Raw genomic sequence first — 19,036 nt, 5'->3', positions numbered from 1 at the left:
GAGTCACAATGGTGACAAACCAATGTTTTTAACCCTAGAGTGCAGACTTGGTGGATCCAAAAACTGCATAGGGCACATTTATCCACATTTCCTTTGGCTTTGAGCTGCCAAAAAAGCTTCATATAGACAACATGAAAGTTCTCAGTTCTATGTAAGGGCATGCTAAAATGTGTTACAACTTACCCCACCCCTGTCATCCAGTGTTTAGTTAGCTGTATTAGCATAATGGTTTGAAATGAGCAGTTTAAAAATGCATCACATTTTGCCTTAGAATCTACAATTTATTCTAATGTAAGTTATATGATTTTATCTGCAACAGTTTAAGTACTAAACAAAATGTAGTTTTCATCAAAAAATGTACATTCTTACATCAAAATCATTTTTTTCTTTATAAAATCTGCATATACCTATTTACAGCCTTAACAACCATTCATATAAGATTGGGGAGGAAGTGGGTAAATAATGAAATTATAGGACTCCTAGCTTATCCCTGATTGGTGGAAATGGTGTTGTTACAACTCTCCCCATGTTGCAACCATACCCGGTCTCCCCCTTGCAGACCTTCTTTTCTCTATAAAGCAACATGACCTTAATTTATGTTGACGCTATTCATATATAGTCATTTACTTTATTTAGTAAAAAAATAAAGAAATTATATGGTATTGAAAACAAATGAAGATGTTCTTGAACATTTCTGTCAGGACCACTATCGTCAAAGATGATTGACAATTAGCATACAGTTTGGATTGGCGGGATGGTTCTGTTCTGGGCAAGAACTCCCTGCGCATCCATGCAGCCTAGCATGGATGAGAGCAGGGAGAGCAGCAATAACCCCCCAGGGTAAACAGAACAGAACCAACATAAATGTATTGCAGATATCGTTAAAGTTCAATAATGTTATGTACACATTTTAGAATTAGTCTGATTCAAAGGAGAGTCAGAAGGCTGAATCCCGACTGACAGAGGCGGAGCTGGGGATGGAGGAGGGTAATTAGCTATTGAGCAATGCGAAAACTGCTGATAATACTGAGGGACCTTATATATGAATGCTTAGATAGGTGTTATATTCCCATAGGTTGATGGGGATCAGCTGAGAGTCAGCTGATGCGAGCTTGACTAACGTGACCTGCCAGAACTAACGCTACGCTTGATTTATACAAGCGATATCAGAAGGACAGCTAAAGAACATTGCGAAAGAAACGTTCAGTTTGTTTGCCAGATGTCCAAATTTCAGTCTGTGTCTTGAGTGTTTACATTGAGTGTATGCCAAAGTTGGACTAAAGTCTGTTAAACAACTAGATATGGTGCACTTTCTCTTTATAGTTCCAACATTACACAACAACATCTTAACATGCTCACATATGGACACGAACACACTAGTTTTAATTTAAACCATATTGTAAATTACTTCCTGCCAAGACATCAACAACGGTAAAAAATGACCTCTCGTTTCAATAAATGTGGTGTAATAAATGTGTTCTCTTTCTTCAGCCATTCAGTTTTGTGGTTTGATCACAACCATACACACTCTACCGACTTGTTTTACCAACCAATTTGGCACATTTCTTCTGTCCTACAAAAATGGACATTGTAAGTGACTGCTTTATCTGATGGGCGCAAAAATGGTTGCTTTTACTCTTATCTTGGATCTGTCCTGTAGTCTTCTGCAAAAATGTGTGTACTCACTGCTGTCTCTGTGCTTGAGAAGATGGATTACTTTTATTCTTATTACCATGTTAAAACCCTTTTATTTGTGCAATAAAATGCTTCTTTCCATTTGCTCTCATTATGTAAGACATTTGCCTTCTCCTAATCTTTTATTTTAAAAGTTTGTGATAAAAGCAAAAGCTATTTGTCTACATCAGGGTTCTATGTTCAAAATCAAAAAGTACATCATGTCCTCCTGCATAAATAACCTCGGGAGACAGGACTGATATGCAAAGGTCTAGTCTTCTGTCCAGTTGTGTGGAAGCTGCACTGCTTTATCACGTCAATTAATGTCAAGCTAATTCATTTTAAGTAAACACTGCACTCCCAACAACCTCAGTGGCCTGTCAGAGAACTGCTGCATTGACTAAGCAATGGACAGCTATCAGAGATCCACACAAACCAGACACAGGACAGATGCCAAATGTGCAGAGAAGCACTATTACATTTTTATGTTTCTCTCATATTTGATTTACATCTCCTGTAGCTCCCTTTTGCACATGCAGGGATATGTATGTCTTGAGAATAACACATGAAACTACATATAGTGAAGTGACGTGTGGCCAAGTATGGTGTCCCATATTCAGAATTTGTGTTCTGCACACAAACACCTCAATCTCGGTATTGAAGGTGGTTTTCCTGCCAGACCTGAAACTCAAACCCACAACCTTCGGGTTACAAGTCCGACTCTCTATCCATTAAGCCACGACTGCCCCACATATAAGGCCTTATATATTGTTTGCAAAATGATTTTAAATAGAAAGTATGCTAAAAGCTAGGCTACATAAAATGCTAAAAGGCTCTTATTAATTCCTACCAGTGGTTTGGAACTCATACTGACACCTATTGGCATGGAGGCATGCCATTTTTCTTTTCTTTTTTTCTTCTTTTTTTTTTACTATAACTGCGCAGCAAACTGTTTGTTTTTCTGTTTGTTTTCCTCCGTGTTTTCTCCATCTTATAGCACTCACATCTATAGATATTATTTAGATTCAGTCTCAACATAATATCTTGTGTTCAGGACAGTTTAGTAGACAGATTAGTAGTAGTAGAAACACAAATGTCTGTTGCAGGAAACAGCTGGTCATGTGATATAAGGCCGTAAGGGGCGACCTGCTCCATATAGATTCAAACAGCTGTTTCTAGAAGACTGATATGACTTGAATTCTCATATTACGTGAATGCATACCATTTTAATATTTCTTCAAATGCTGTTAATTTCTTAACGAGTAAAAGTGACATTTAAAAAAAATACATAATAGCACACACAAACGGATACTGAGAAATTAAGATATATTAATATTATTATCAGTTAAGTTGATTTAATAATAGGCCTATAGTTTTTTTTCGAGCAGTTAGGAAAGTTGCGCACACACACTCACAGAGCGAGTAGACGCAGGACGTAAAGCTTGACATCATTTCTCCTCAGTGCAATACGGAGTACTGTGTGTTCACCCACACTCGAGCTGAGAACAAGGTGGGTAAGTAGCCTAAACTTATCCCGCTTTCTAGGCGACTGCATCTGATCTTATACTAAACCCGTTTCAACTTCAACAGACCGAACTGAATATATACGAGAGAATCTGATGAGAGCAAGCGGTCTCAAATGAGTTAACGGAGTTCAGCAGCCGCCTCAAAGTTATGTTCTTTCTTTCGCTCTAACGTTACTTTTTTAACCCACACTTTTAGCTAACGCAATGCTAACCAGTCTCTTTTACTACTAAACAACAGGTTGTAGTTACAAGATTTATTTCGAGTTTAACACGATGATCCACCACCTAAAAGATTAAACTTGAGCTGAACTTCTAGAGGAAACGGTTTGAGTCTTTGATAACTTATCCATGTTTTTTAAACTTACACTGTTACCTTCCTAAATTGCGCATTAGAGATAATTGAAATCGTGTGCGGAAGTTTTAAAAGTAAAAGATACAACTTTTCATTTGGATGTAAACCATGGCCGTATCTCATAACTTTATGAGATGCCTACTTAGCTTTTTTTGGGCACGTAATCGTCGTTCAAGTGTTCGACCACTTGCGCCATATGATGGCCAAAAATGCTGTCTAGGAAGTAGCTGACGAGGTTTTGACACAAACTATGAGTGACTAAATGCACCAGTGGTTTAGAATAAATGGTTTTCGTCTAGACCAGTTATAATTTAATCACGTAGCCTAACACGTACTATTAATTCTAGTATAGAATACCTTTCAATTTGTGTGTGAATGAAGGGTTTCAGTTGAGTCAGTTCAAGTTCTGTTTCTTACCACAAGACGTTTACGAAAAAGTTGCTACAAAACGTTTTCCGAATTCTTCCCAAATACACACAATGAAGATCATTTAAAATACCAAGTTTACTGGACTAGAGATCTATCTAGGGTTGTTTCAGAGTTACGTTTTGTGTTGGTTGCAGCTGTCAAAAGCGTGCCATAGTAACGTCGACTCCCCCAAACTTGGTTATTGAAGAAAGCTGTAATAACAAACACAGTGGAACCTGGGAAACCTGTGAGGTTTTACAACTTTCTTGACAGCTTAATTTCACAAGTAATTTGTCATTTGTTTCCATTTTTACTTGCGTTTTTCTGTCATATACTTTTAGACTGACACAGCAGTGTGGTTACACTGTAAAGATATATTTGCTGTACAAAACTGGCAAGCTATGGAACTTTACTGTAAAAATACAGTGATCAAGCGTTTTGGTGACTGTATAATTTACAGTTCTTAAATTATATAGTGTATGTATAGCAAATTATATAGTAGATGTATTGTGGATTAAAATACAACATATAACTTAAAGTTTTACAATATTTTGTGAAAGTATATTGGCTTAAATTAAAGTAATTCATATTTTGACTACTTAATACAGTAAAACGTATTAATGTATAAAAGTATTGGAAGTATGTTTTGTCAATTGAAATATAATATTTTTTGCTGTATACAGAAAGGTAACGTACAGTCAGTGTTGGGTGTAACGCGTTACTGTAATTAAATTACTTATCCACTGAAAAAGTAAAGTAAGGTATTACTGTTCATTTTTAGGTCATTTAATTACAGTTACTTATAAAATACTTGCTTTACATACTGTAAATAATTTAAACAGTTCTAAAATCAAAATGTGTGTTTTTAACGTAAACTTGTCTGTGAATGAGAACTTCGTTTAGTACTCACATGCTGTGTGATGGCCGCTTTCTGTGTGTGTGCTTCAGATGTGTGCTCTCAGAAAACCATATATCAGAAGTTTAAACTCATATGGTTTAAACCGCATGATTTCAGCGCGATAAACATGATAATCAGAACCAAAACAGATGTTTTTTAGCAGGTACGAGCTGTAATGAATCAATATTGAATTTGAAATCTAAATTTACAGTCTAAAGATAAAATTGAATGCAGCGTCTTTAACCCTCTGCGCGCCGGCGTGTTCACTTTCAGTTTTTCCTGATTGACAGAGAAACCGTAAAGGTGACATATCATGAAAATCTGACTTTTCCAGGTTTTAAGTGCTATATAATCAGGTCCCCGGTGCATCTACCAACCAAGGAAACGTGAAAAAGTTTAACCCTGTAACTTTGTTTTGGTAAGCCTTTTTCTGCAAGCAGACAGGCCCGAAAAACAGCGTGTTTCTGCTTCCACTCAAAATAGGCATTTTCAAAATGATATAATACATGATCTGTGGAGTATTTTGAGCAATGAGTAATTCACAGACACATTCTGGGGACACCAGAGACTTATATTACATATTGTAAAAAGGGGCATAATATGTCTCCTTTAAATACTCGGATACAGATAAGACTAAAATCAATCGAATCTAAAAAGGGCCTATTTTTATTTGTGTACACTGACAATAACAACAAAACATTTTGCTTTTGTAAAATAAATCAAACAGGGTGCGCTTTCTGGCGTCTATGTCTCCATGAGCAACTTTCTACGCAACACAAACTCAGCGAATACTTGACACAGAGACATGAGAAATATGTCTATAAAAAGCTTGAAGTGTCTACTTTTAAATTAACGAATTCAAATCGAAAACGAATATTCTCTGATTATGTAATCCGTATGAAACTAAAGCGAGGTACAGTCTTTCCCGTATATGAGCTCATTATTTGCAGTCACCTGCACGCAAACGCCCTCACCTAGATACAAAAAATAGATTAAAAAAAAATCAAGATTCATCTCATTTTCATAGTTTTTGAAAGAAGACCTGCTATGAGGAATAAGCCCGAATTTACCTCAGAAGAACGGCTCGATCTGACGCAGCTTTATTCAGCGGAGGAGATCATTTCTGAAGTGTATTCTTACCTACATTAGTTAACGTGTTATTTTTACATAAACCTGTATGGATTTTACTAGTTGGGCTTTTCCTGAACATCTTGCAAAACTGAAATGTATTGTTTAACCTTTCTTAAGCTTTTTTGTTATTCAGATATTTTGCAGAGTATTTCTATTTTTTAACCAAATAAGGTTACATTTTTTATAAAAATGTTTAAGTATTGCAGTTGTTTTAAAGCTAAAAGGCTAAGCTATTCTATGTTTGACTCAAATTGAAAGAATAAAGAGATTAGCTTGTATTGTCTATGCTTTAAGGTTTATAGGGATTTTAAGATGTAGCCTAATTAGCTATTTGAATAATTAAGTTACTTATTGAGTAACTAAATTACTTTTCAGACAGAGTAATTGGTAAAGTAATTTAAATACAATATTGATGATGTAATAGTAATTAATTACTTTTTGAAAGTAACTTACCCAACACTGCGTACAGTTAACTGTGTAACAGGTTTTTACAGTAGCATTTTTACAATGTTTTATATTGGTAAAATGTAGTACCTTACAGTGTGGCTATTCCAGTTTCTTAAGATCAGTTTTAGAGGAAACGGAAATGAGAGGCACCCTTGTTTTGAATTCTGAAAGATATTCTGGCTATCAGAGAGGCTGATAAGTGTGCTATGCTTACAGTAATATTGTGGGGGATGGTGGGCTTGGGTATTTTCCTTCCCTTGTTGAGGGAACCACAACACACGCACCACAACACACGCATCTTCACAACTGCGAGACCGACTTCACAGGAAATGTGAGACCCCAAAAGCCCCTCTGCCCTTAGCAGTCCACTCCACACCTTACTTGAAACTCGCACTGTAGTGTTAACATGGCCTGACTCTTTAACATGCCTTGAGCAAAACAAGCCTCTCACACTTCTGCCAGTTAAAAAGCTTTGGCTGGTATCCAAGGCAAGTCTTTTAGAGCAAGGTTTCTCAGCACCTCAGCAGTTTTGATTGCTGTTTCGTAATTACTAATTTTGTTTCTGGTGTTTGTTTTAGGAAATAAAAATGGAATGGAAACCTTGGACACTGTTTATGCTTGGTAACACAGGAGAATGTTTATTTCATTTGCGTGAGGATGCCTCAGTCTCGACTTTTGCAGACACTCTTTGTAAGACACTGATGGTGAAACGTGCACCACAATTTTCAGATTAGAAGTCAGATATATTTTGTCAAATGCAAGATGCTTCGACTCAAATTTACTGTAGATAACTAGATTACAATCAGCGGTTAACATTTTAAACACCCAGTTTTGTAATGCAAGACATGGTTAGTTGACTGGCCTCTGTTTCTGTGTAGGTAGTGTTAAAGGGGTCATATGATGCGATTTCAGTTAAATAATGTTATTTTTAGCAGCATCATATGACCCCTTTAAATTATGGCTCCAGTCAAATTATTTACCTTATTTTTGTTCTTCTAACATTTTTCTTTTATTTAATTTATATATATATAATTTAACCAACAAATGCAGTATATAGAGAAAAGAAATGAAGTGAAGAAAGAAAAAAGTTTAAATTCATTATTATTATATTATTTTAATTATATATTTTTATTCTATAATTGTATATTTCAAGAGAACTTACATTACAATAGTTAAATAACAACCAAACCATGGTGGAAATGTATTATATTATATTATATTGCATACATTTTGCATTAAAAGCCGCTTGTGATGGGATTAAGAACAATAATTTAATTATTTAAAATCTTATGTGTAAAACCTTATGTATTTACTTAAACTATGTTCTCAAAACTCATAACAAGGCACAACGTTTTCAGATGACGCCAACTTTGGATCGACATACAAAACTGTCTAATATTCTTATATTGTAGTCTTTGTAATTATATTGTAATGAGTTGTAATTGCTACTTGACACATTTGTTGAGTAACTAACCACATAACATACAGTGCCGTGAAAAGGTTTTTGCCCCCTTCCTGTTTTTTAAATTTTTTGCATATTTGTCACACTTAAAAGATTCAGATCATCAAACCAATTTTAATATTACGCAAAGATGTGCCAGGCAGGTTTGGACAGCTTTTTTCCCTTAATAAATGAAATCATAATTTCAAAACTGCAGTTTGTATTTACTCAGGTTATCTTTGTGTAATATTAAAATTTGTTTGATGATCTGAATCTTTTAAGTGTGACAAATATGCAAACAATTAAAAAAACAGGAAGGGGGCAAAAACTTTTTTCACACCACTGTATATTAAAGCTGTATGTTACTACCATATGTGTGTTACCCTGATAAACTATATCTGGTAGATAACCGAATAGTTCCTGATTGTAGGACAGAAACAAGCATTTTCTTTAAAGTGGCTTTGACACAATATGTATTGTGAAAAGCATTATAAAATTAAACTTAAATTGAATTGAAAGATTTGTTAATGAAGATCACAATGCACTATATTTATAGAAAGGTTCCCCCTCAACATGCAGTACGCCAGTTAGCCATCTCCATTGTCTTTAGAGAATCTAGTTTCATTTGGTCCTTTCCAAATCCTGAGATTGTATTCACAGCCCTGATAGTTCTGAAAGGTTATGCCATTTATCAACTACTGTTTGCTTGAAGTGGTTGCCTTCCAAACCCAGTACGTACCTCAAGGCTTACACAGAAAGTTTGGGCAGAAGTCCTGTGAAAAGGGGTCCCTTTTGCTGAGTAAAGGGCACATTTTAATGAGCAATCAAACCGGAATAGTTTGGCACTCATTGAGGAGCCTCTAGTTTCAGCAATATGAGAGTCCCAATTGACATTGGTTTGCAAATGAATGAATTCAGCTGAAAAACTATGCAACTAAAAAACACACAGCAGGTTTTCATTGTGGCGGTTCTATCTGTTCTTTGACCATGCAAAGGCAGATTAGGCAGAAGTGTTGATCCACGGTAAATTGGCAGGGTATCAAGACATTGACATTTGCTCTATTTTCAGATTGTGATAATCACTGTTATCTTTAGAAGAACGTCACAATATGCAGGCTCCCCACGTCCCAGTGCAAATATTACTTTGGTCTAATATATTTAGATCATGCTGTCGTTGCCACATTCAACTTGTGTTGATACGGTGTTTCCAGTCGCTCTGCTGGTTTTGTTACTGGTTTTATCGGTTTGGCTTTTAGTTGCTCTATATTTAGAGCAATATATTAGGGAAACTAATATGTCTTTCTAGTGCACTACAGCTGTTGTAATTCCTCTTAGTTTAGCTTGTTTTTCAGCTTAAGCGAATGAGAACGTTCTGGATTCATCAGCTCTGGATTGGTTACTTTTAGCTCATTTTGAGCATAGTTCACTTTGAGTAATGAACGGTGGAGGAGACTCGTCTGTACCACCACTTTGCTGACTAGGTAGGTTTGGCACGCTGGCCTGAGATGTAATTCTGTTTGGTCTGTATTGAGACAGCTGTCTGGCAGAGAGAGACGGTTCTTCCAAATCAGCTGAATGTCAGCTGATCCCACATCCCCCACCCCATTACCAGCGTCTCCCTGCTCCACTGGACACGGCTCCCTAACTGACGAGGGAAGTCTGGGACTTCCTGTTTAGCATACAGGATCAAATTTCAGCCCTGCTCTGCAGTCACTTTGACTGTGGTTTCCGGGGTAGCCTTTTTTTTCTTTCAAAGTAAAGTGGCTGTTTCAAGGATGCTTGTTAAGGAGATCAAGCAGGCTATTTTAAGTACCATGGATCAAGTACAAAGCTCTAGACTGGGAATTGTGGGAGTAGTTGAGTTTGACAGTCATCAATCTAAAGATGGATTGCTGCATCAGTGCGATTGGTCCAACGCAGTCAGCGGCGCTTTATTTATGTAGTTCTTCATTGTGGATGTGGTGGGGGTGCGAGGCCGGGAGGTTCAGCCACTTTCTTGCAATCTCAGCAGGAGGCAACAGTTGTAGCTTTTCTGCATCTTGTCTTGTATTAGCTATATGTTTTTGAAGAATAAGTCGACAGACAGACTTCCTTTTACATCAATTCATCATGACTGAAGGTGAAAACAGGATTGTGAAGCTAAATGATTCTTTCATTTAGCACTGCCTCAAAGAGTGAGTTTCGTAAGTTGACTTTAATAGGATGATTCACAAAAAAGTGGAAATTCTGTCATTGTTTACTCAACCTCACGTACTTCACATGACCTAATTTCTTCTGTATAACACAATTAGAGGGGGAAAATACTGTGATCCTTGCTCTGTTCCATGCAGTTACAAGAAATGTGGACTGTAGCTTCAAAAAAGATCGAAAAACACCTTCAAAGTAGTTAATATGGTTTCATGTGAGGAAGTGGCTAAACTTTAAGCTGTTATTCACTGAAATCTAGCTAAACTTGAGTAACAAGATATGATTTGTGATAGAGCTGCATGATTAATCGTTAAAAGATCACGATCTCGATTCTGACACCCACGCGATCTCATTTCTAAATGACAACGATTGCCTGAGTCTGTAACAAGATATGATTTGTGATAGAGCTGCATGATTAATCGTTAAAAGATCACGATCACGATCTCGATTCTGACACCCACGCGATCTCATTTCTAAATGACAACGATTGCCTGAGTCTATTAAACCTTTGACAAAGCCTTACCGGATCATTCAAATCTGAGTTCGCACTGCTGCTGACACAGAGAGAGCAGTTACCATGTTTGGTTAAGAAACATGAATTTCATGAAAATGATTCTCAATTTATCCAGAATCGTGCAGCTCTAATTTGTGATCAGGGCTGGGTAGTAACTCGTTACATGTAATTTGGATTGTGTAATCAGATTCCAAAAATGAAGTACTTGTAATTAGGGTATATTGCATTTTAAAATGCTCATAATCCGATTACAATTACTTATTTATTGATTACATGATTATATATTATTTACACAATGGCAGTAAATAATTCATAATTTATTAATTCTCCCTAATTCTTCTTTTTTCCTCTTAAATTTTCCTTTCTAAAAATCCTACTGTGTGTCATACTATTCAGCTTTGTTGTTCACAAAGAAAGAAAGAAAGAAAGAAATATTTCAAGGAATATATTTTCGATATGGTATGTTTAATGGTAAGTTTAAAACAAGTTTAATTAAAAGTAATCTAAAAAGTAGTCAGAATACAATACCTAAAATGAGTAAGCTAGATTACGATACTAACTACAGTTTTCATTATGTAATCTGTAATTAGTAACAGACTACAATTTGTAAGTAATCAACCCAGCACTGCTTGTGAGTGAATTATTTAGACCAGTTTTGAAAGGTGAAGTAGTTCATTGGTGAATCAGAATGAAATCGTGAAAAGAAAAGAAAAAAACATTCTAAATGTTGATGTTCTTCTATATTTTTCAGGAATGAGGAGCTTTGGCAGCAGTGGGTGCTACGTTAGGATAAATGCGGAATGAAATATGAGCAGAGACGCTTACAGCTGTACAGACAGGAAGTGAAGCTGTTTTGCCTCCGACTCATTTCCTTCACTGAATTGAACACTTAGAACCACATGTCTGTCTCTTTTTAGCATGTTCCACTTTGAGGACTTGTGCTTGAGCTTTGCAAAATCATGACAGGATGGACAGATAGAACAAGGCCATAATGGACAATCCTGGATCGAAAATCCTGTCATTTTCCACCTCAGAGGCCATTTTGTTTTGTAAAGCAACTCATCATAGACCATAAAACCCACAATCCATTTGGCAGGAACAAGCCAAGCCAGAAGTGAATTCCTGTTACTTTGGTGGTTCCTTTAAATCTTTTCTCTGGAAATCCACCCCGAGGTTTAGTCTGTCTTAACCATGATGTTGAGAAGAAAACTGTACTTAGGCACTTTGCTAGGTGCTATTTTGTTTTTAATGATAGCTGCTCACACCATTCAGAAGGCCAGTGTTGTGCCCATCACAGATTTACCCACTCATCACGATTTCAGGATACCAATGAAGAACCAGACACAGTTACAGATGGTTGTCACAGAGCCAAGACGAGGTCATTCCTGTAGCTGTCCTTCCTGTATAGCAGACAAGGGTGTGTCGGAGTGGTTTGACCAACACTATGATCATAAACAGCAACCTTACCTCACCGGCAGGGATGATGACATAGATCCACTTTCTCTGAAGTGGTGGCTGGTAAGTGGCACATTGATGGTTTAAGTTCTGCATTTCGTTCGTCTAAGGCTGCCAGTCATTTTTAAATTCAAATGAAATGAATTGCATGATATGTTGAATAATTAATCAAATAATTCACATTCATCTCAATGTTTGCCCCCAAATGAAGATGATTCAAACATTTTTATAATCCATTAATAAATATTCTTACGGAATGGAGTATCTTTTACTACTGCGTTGTGGCGCCCTGTTTTTTTAAATGCATAAACGGAAGAAATGCATTTAAAAATGCATTTAAACGGAAGAAGCAACGGATCATTTATTCCATATGTTGATATACATTCTGTTGTAACAAATGGATGAATAATTCACAATAAGAGCAATAACTTACAGTTAGAAAATTGATTATTTGCATTTTGAAAAACACGCTAAAACACAATGAAAAAAATTGCAGTGCTGTGGCTAGCTACTGTTAGACCACATCCTGATTTACAATGTCAATAGTTATTGTGAAGTAGTTTTTTCAGATCCATTTTCTCACCAAAATGCTACTGATGTGGCAGCTTTGCCTATGTCTCCACTAACTTGGGAGCTGAGCAATGATAGAACTGACTACATTACTGCATAACCTACTCATAAACAATCATGCTTTTCGTTAATCACTATACTCTTAAATTTGAGAAAATATTTAGAAATAATTTAAATGTATCCACCTGATTCTTCAATGCGGAAGTAAGACTATGGGCGAGAGTTCCGGTTTATTAGCCGCTATAGGGAAATAACGAGAAGAATAACAACATGCAGTAAATGGTCAAACTGTTTGCACTACACACCAGTGTGTTCATAATTAAGAAAATACATTAAAATAATATGGCAAGACACCAGTTTGCAATATCAAGCAGCAAAATGAGCGGTTTTGAGATAAGACCGAAAGCCAGACCCATAAAATTTAGAAATGGCCGCGCCTGCTCTTGCAGGAAAATTAAGGTAGATATGTGTTAAATAGATTTAATTGTATATATTAAAAATTATTTAATGCAGTGTATTTGACATTTTATGTAGTGTCATATACAGAGGCGGACAAAGTACTCAACTCCATTACTTGAGTGAAAGTACAGATACTGCTCGTCAAACATTACTCCATTACAAGTAAAAGTTGTAAAGACAGATTTTTACTTAAGTAAAAGTACAGAAGGACTTGCTTTTAGAAGTACTTAAGTACCAAAAGTAAATTTCCTTTATGTCAATGCACTGTTTTATTGTTGTACGTAGTAGTACTTGCAATACTTCTGAAGCAAATTAGAATACATTTCACCTGCTGAATACACTGACTAGCTTGTAGTATATTTGGAATAAAGAGCTTTTAGAATGTTTCCAATTTTTTGAGGAGGGACTGCCTCCCTTGCCTCCTCAGAGGACACGCCCCTGATCAGTATCCTGCCTCTTGCGTTTGTACATTGTGTGAAAATTGCAGTTTTTTTTTATTTTCTCTTTTTCTGATAGTGTAAGTATATTTAAACAAGAAAATGTGACTGGGACATGAATTAAAAAAAACAACAACAACAGAGGACTTTGCCTCATTTCAGAACACCACTGCACACCGCTGAATGCGCTGATGTAGATTTATGTAGATTTAGTTTTCCAATTTCTATAATGAGTTGGACAGTTAATGTTGGATTAGTTCCTAGATTCATTTGCTAGTCTCTAGACAGCCATTGGCCTTTCAAAGAGACGGAATAGCTCTTGGGATTCTTAGGCATGCCTCTAAAGTCGAATCATCATAGCTAGATATCATTTTCCCTTTCTGGCACATGGACATGTCAGGGTAAGACAACAGCTGGTGTTCACTACCATCATATCTGTTTGCCAAACATCATTAATGCAATGGCGGTGGATCCCCAGAGCTGCAGTCATTATCTGGTTTCCTTAAAAAAGTAATTCTCCCTAGGGAACAAGGGCACAAGTAGGCCCTTCGGCCCTGCCATGTGTTTCAGTAAGGTTTAATTTAGCCTAATTAAAGGCTTTCAGGCTTTTGCAGGCTATGGGAGGAGCGTACTCGGATAAGCTTGACATTGGTGTGCCTCAAGAGTTTTGAGTTTTCACATGGCACATAAGAAACATTGGACAGTATTTTTTAGGGGTGAAATCCAGGGGCATCATGCACTCATTATTGCTGTTTACACTATGAGATTAATATCTTACAGATTCGTACACACATTTGCACTTTGTTTCTGACGAGAGAATTCGCCAGAAAGAGGTATTCAGTCAGCAAGCGAGTGAAGAAAACACCGGCATTTTAGCGATGACTAATCTGAACACCTCTGATTGGTCACTGCATTCATAAGCTCAACGGCATCGTGTGTGATTGGTTATAATGTGCAGCGCTGTAAAAACCCGTCTGTATCTGGCTTAGCGCCAGCCTGCGAACGAACACAGATTTGAATTTAGCAGCTGATGATATGACGCACTGAATGTTCTAATCACGCCGATGTGATTGTATTAAATATAGAAAATATTAATAGGCTATTTTTTTGTTTTTTGGAAGCTGCATTCAAAATCCATTTGGCTCAAAAATCTGAGGGGGCACGTGTAATTATAAATTAATTAGTTTACTGACTTTGTAAAATTTATTTGTGCATTTTTATTAAGTTATTTATTTTTATTTAAGTTATGGTTTTAAAGCCCAAGATTGGCCTTGTATTTTGCGTACACCATGAAACATTATACAAGTTTATATACTTATTCTATATTGTGTGTTTGTGTGAGAAATCAGAATATGACTCTAAACTAGGGCTGCACGATAAATCGTATGCGATATTTAACGCGCATCTTATCAGTAAAGCCGGTTCTGTAATCAGCGGTAAATCGCCATCACGTGCGTGCTTTCACATTGAGCAGCATTAACTACACAGAGCCGTTGTTCAACAGAACCGGCTTTCTGACAAGATGTGCGTTAAATATCGCATGCGATTTATCGTGCAGCCCTACTCAACGCACACAAGTGCCATCGCATGTATATAGGAAAAAAACTTACCTAGGAATCAATTCTGAAAATTTCAAAGACCTCTACTGTTTTCTGCATATACAATAAGATTGGAATACAGGTGCATCTCAATAAATTAGAATGTCGTGGAAAAGTTCATTTATTTCAGTAATTCAACTCAAATTGTGAAACTCGTGTATTAAATTCAGTGCACACAGACTGAAGCAGTTTAAGTCTTTGGTTCTTTTAATTGTGATGATTTTGGCTCACATTTAACAAAAACCCACCAACTCACTATCTCAACAAATTAGAATACTCCATAAGACCAATAAAAAAAACATTTTTAGTGAATTGTTGGCAATCTGGAAAGTATGTTCATTTACTGTACATGTACTCAATAACTTGGTAGGGTCTCCTTCTGCTTTAATTACTGCCTCAATTCGGCGCGGCATGGAGGTGATCAGTTTGTGGCACTACTGAGGTGGTATGGAAGCCCAGGTTTCTTTGACAGCGGCCTTCAGCTCATCTGCATTTTTTGATCTCTTGTTTCTCATTTTCCTCTTGACAATACCCCATAGATTCTCTATGGGGTTCAGGTCTGGTGAGTTTGCTGGCCAGTCAAGCACACCAACACCATGGTCATTTAACCAACTTTTGGTGCTTTTGGCAGTGTGAGCAGGTGCCAAATCCTGCTGGAAAATGAAATCAGCATCTTCAAAAAGCTGGTCAGCAGAAGGAAGCATGAAGTGCTCCAAAATGTCTTGGTAAACGGGTGCAGTGACGTTGGTTTTCAAAAAACACAATGGACCAACACCAGCAGATGACATTGCACCCCAAATCATCACAGACTGTGGAAACTTAACACTGGACTTCAAGCAACTTGGTTTTTTTTATTGGTCTTATGGAGTATTCTAATTTGTTGAGATAGTGAGTTGGTGGGTTTTTGTTAAATGTGAGCCAAAATCATCACAATTAAAAGAACCAAAGACTTAAACTACTTCAGTCTGTGTGCATTGAATATATTTAATACACGAGTTTCACAATTTGAGTTGAATTACTGAAATAAATGAACTTTTCCACGACATTCTAATTTATTGAGATGCACCTGTAGTTTGGATAGCCAAAACTTCTTTCCTTTTAACATTAAAAATGTAAAGATTAGTAGCTTGAAATTTGGAGGCTAGCTTTATAAGTTGTATTTATCATATTGTTTTGTATAGTCTTTGCAGGCATCTGATGGAGTGATCAAGGACGTCACCCAGAAGATGTTTAAGATCATTTCACCTCCACATGAGAACGAAATGCCACAGCAGAGCCAGTGCCGGAAGTGTGCAGTTGTTGGAAACTCTGGGAATCTGTTGAAGTCCAAATATGGAGCCTTGATAGATTCGCACTCAGCTGTTATTAGGTCTGTTTTCTACTCTTTGTATGTCTGGTCTAAACTTTTATAAAAAGAAAATTAATCCGTTAAAATGGACAAAAAACTATATTTTGATAGATATCTTTTTGTCTATACACTGAAAGTCAAAGGGGTTCAAAACAACCCTGGACCCCATTGACTTTCATTGTATTGACAAAACGATATTTAAAAAAATATATATATTTTTTTGTGTTCGTTTAAAACACTACTGTTTCACCTAAAAAAAACAGTAATTAAAATGTTAATACTGATGTTGACTTCAAAAGTATCTGAGAGTAAATGATTCAGCTTTTTACATTTTTTAATTTTTTTATGTAACAGCCAATAAGTGCAGGAGTTTTTTTACTAATGCATTTTGACTGGAATGTCCCACAGAATGAATAAGGCCGTAACTGTGGGTTTTGAAGAGGATGTTGGTAACCGGACCACCCACCACTTCATGTACCCAGAGAGTGCGATCGATCTGGGACCTGGTGTCCATCTCGTCTTCCTTCCCTTCAAACTGAAAGACATGCAGTGGTTGTCCAGTGCCCTTTCCACAGGAGAGATCAAAATGTATGTCAGAATCTTTCTGAAAATTACAAAACATACACTACCAGCCAAAAGTTTTTGAACAATAAGATTTTTAATGTTTTTAAAGAAGTCTCTTCTACTCACCAAGCCTGCATTTATTTGATCCAAAGTACAGCAAAAACAGTAAAATGTTGAAATATTTTTACTATTTAAAATAACTCTTTTCTATTTGAATATATTTTAAAGTGCAATTTATTCCTGTGATTTCAAACCTGAATTTTTAGCATCATTACTCCAGTCACATCATGATCCTTCAGAAATCATTCTAATATTCTGCTCAAAAAACATTTATATTATTATTATTATGTTGAAAACAGCCAAGTAGAATTTTTCAGGTTTCTGATTAATAGAAAGTTCAGAAGAACAGTATTTATCTGAAATCTTTTGTAACATTATAAATGTCGTTATCATCACTTTTGATAGTTATTTTAAATAGTAAAAATATTTATCAATATTACTGCTTTTGCTGTATTTTGGATCAAATAAATGCAGGCTTGGTGAGCAGAAGAGAATTCTTTTTTTTTAAAAACATAAAAAATCTTACTGTTCAAAAACTTTTGACTTGTAGTGTAGATTATAAGTAAAATCGCACTAAAATTATTTCCCTCACTCTTTGCCAAAACTATTTGTATATCCCAAACAGGACGTACATGAGAGTGAAAAATCGTGTAGAAGCTGACAAAGACAAGGTGAGTGTTAATCACGCTAAAGCTTGTAAATCCATAAATGCATCCGTTTGTTAAGCCTAACTCATCCTACCGTGTGTGCTGTCCAGGTGATAGTTGTAAATCCAGCCTTCTTTAAATACACACATGACAAATGGACAGAGCGTCATGGACGGTACCCGTCCACCGGGATAGTAGCCATTATATTTGCTCTGCATCTCTGTGATGAGGTTTGTACTTGTATTTACAGCCAAGATAACAATTTCTGCGTCATCAAGACTATTCTCACTGACGATGTTCAATCCCAACAGGTGTCAGTGTTTGGATATGGGGCAGACAAGCAAGGAAACTGGCACCACTACTGGGAGTACAACAGATACGCCGGCGCCTTTCGAAAGACGGGCGTCCACAATGCAGATTTCGAGACTGAGATCATTCAGAGGCTCAACAAAGAGGGCAAAATCAAACTCTACAGATGAGCCTGTAATTGTGGCCATCATTGACTCAGTACTGCTCAAAGCCAGGATGTGCAGCAGCTGTATGGAAGCCAAAGAGACGCAGATCTGCGATCCACCCTACCATTAATTGACCACTGTGAACTGCACTGAACCAAACCCATAGACATCAAGACCAAATTAACTTCTGTTCTTTCACTTGCTTTGTGCCTGAAGAAAAGACGGATGTTTGCCTTCCTTCCGGGCATTGAAACTTCGAAGATGACAAAAAGTAAGCAAAACGGCTTGATGTGAGCCTCCTTATATTCTTCTTTCTTACTGCAACTGTTCTGAATAGCCTCACACAGTGTCTGTACTGCAAATGTTCAAAACTAGTTTCATGTATAGTCAACAAAGCTGTCTGCACTGCAATGGCATTTAAGCCTTAAAGTCAACATGAAGCAGAATTCACAACCCAGCAACAGAATATTAGATGAGAGGGGGCGGGGCTTGATTTTATCTATTGGTAATTGATTGGATCATGAAAAATGGGTGTTAAATACCAGATTGGACCATCTGTTGTTTGGTTGGGAGAGTTTTACGTCAGCCGAAAAGGAAATGTGTTTCGGAGGCCAAGCAAGCTGTTAAATTTTGATGAAAGCTTATTAAAACAGACAGTTTTATTAGAAATAGCATGTAATGATAAATCAGTATTAAAAGGATAGTTCACCCAAAAATAACTTTTTCTTCACATTGGAGAACATAGGGGTTCAAACAATATTGGACCCCATTGACTTTCATTTCATGGACAAAAATGAAACGTTTTTTTTTTTTTCCAAATATATACTCTAGTCAACATTTGAAGTGGATCAAAACCTTTCATCAA

The 19,036-nt window shown here is 36.5% G+C and overlaps 1 protein-coding gene across 2 annotated transcripts; it reads left to right on the top strand.

The window, feature by feature from the left end:
* Positions 1-3,077: 3,077 nt before the first annotated feature.
* On the top strand, positions 3,078-18,996 carry LOC107727840 (CMP-N-acetylneuraminate-beta-galactosamide-alpha-2,3-sialyltransferase 2-like). 2 transcript variants are annotated; one of them, XM_016537854.1, is made up of 7 exons: positions 3,078-3,184; positions 11,330-12,096; positions 16,279-16,466; positions 16,854-17,033; positions 17,695-17,740; positions 17,827-17,946; positions 18,028-18,996. In XM_016537854.1, exons 2-7 carry the CDS (start codon positions 11,770-11,772, stop codon positions 18,193-18,195), a joined length of 1,029 nt encoding a protein of 342 aa, XP_016393340.1. In that variant the 5' UTR covers positions 3,078-3,184; positions 11,330-11,769; the 3' UTR covers positions 18,196-18,996. The 2 variants fall into 2 exon arrangements, with proteins under 2 accessions (XP_016393340.1, XP_016393339.1); XM_016537853.1 differs by having other exon boundaries at positions 3,078-3,188.
* The last annotated feature ends 40 nt before the right edge of the window (positions 18,997-19,036 follow it).

The sequence above is a fragment of the Sinocyclocheilus rhinocerous genome, unplaced genomic scaffold (genome assembly GCF_001515625.1).
Source record: "Sinocyclocheilus rhinocerous isolate Xijiao unplaced genomic scaffold, SAMN03320098_v1.1 scaffold576, whole genome shotgun sequence".
Classification (NCBI taxonomy): domain Eukaryota; kingdom Metazoa; phylum Chordata; class Actinopteri; order Cypriniformes; family Cyprinidae; genus Sinocyclocheilus; species Sinocyclocheilus rhinocerous.
This window is presented reverse-complemented; position numbering and strand designations above follow the sequence as displayed.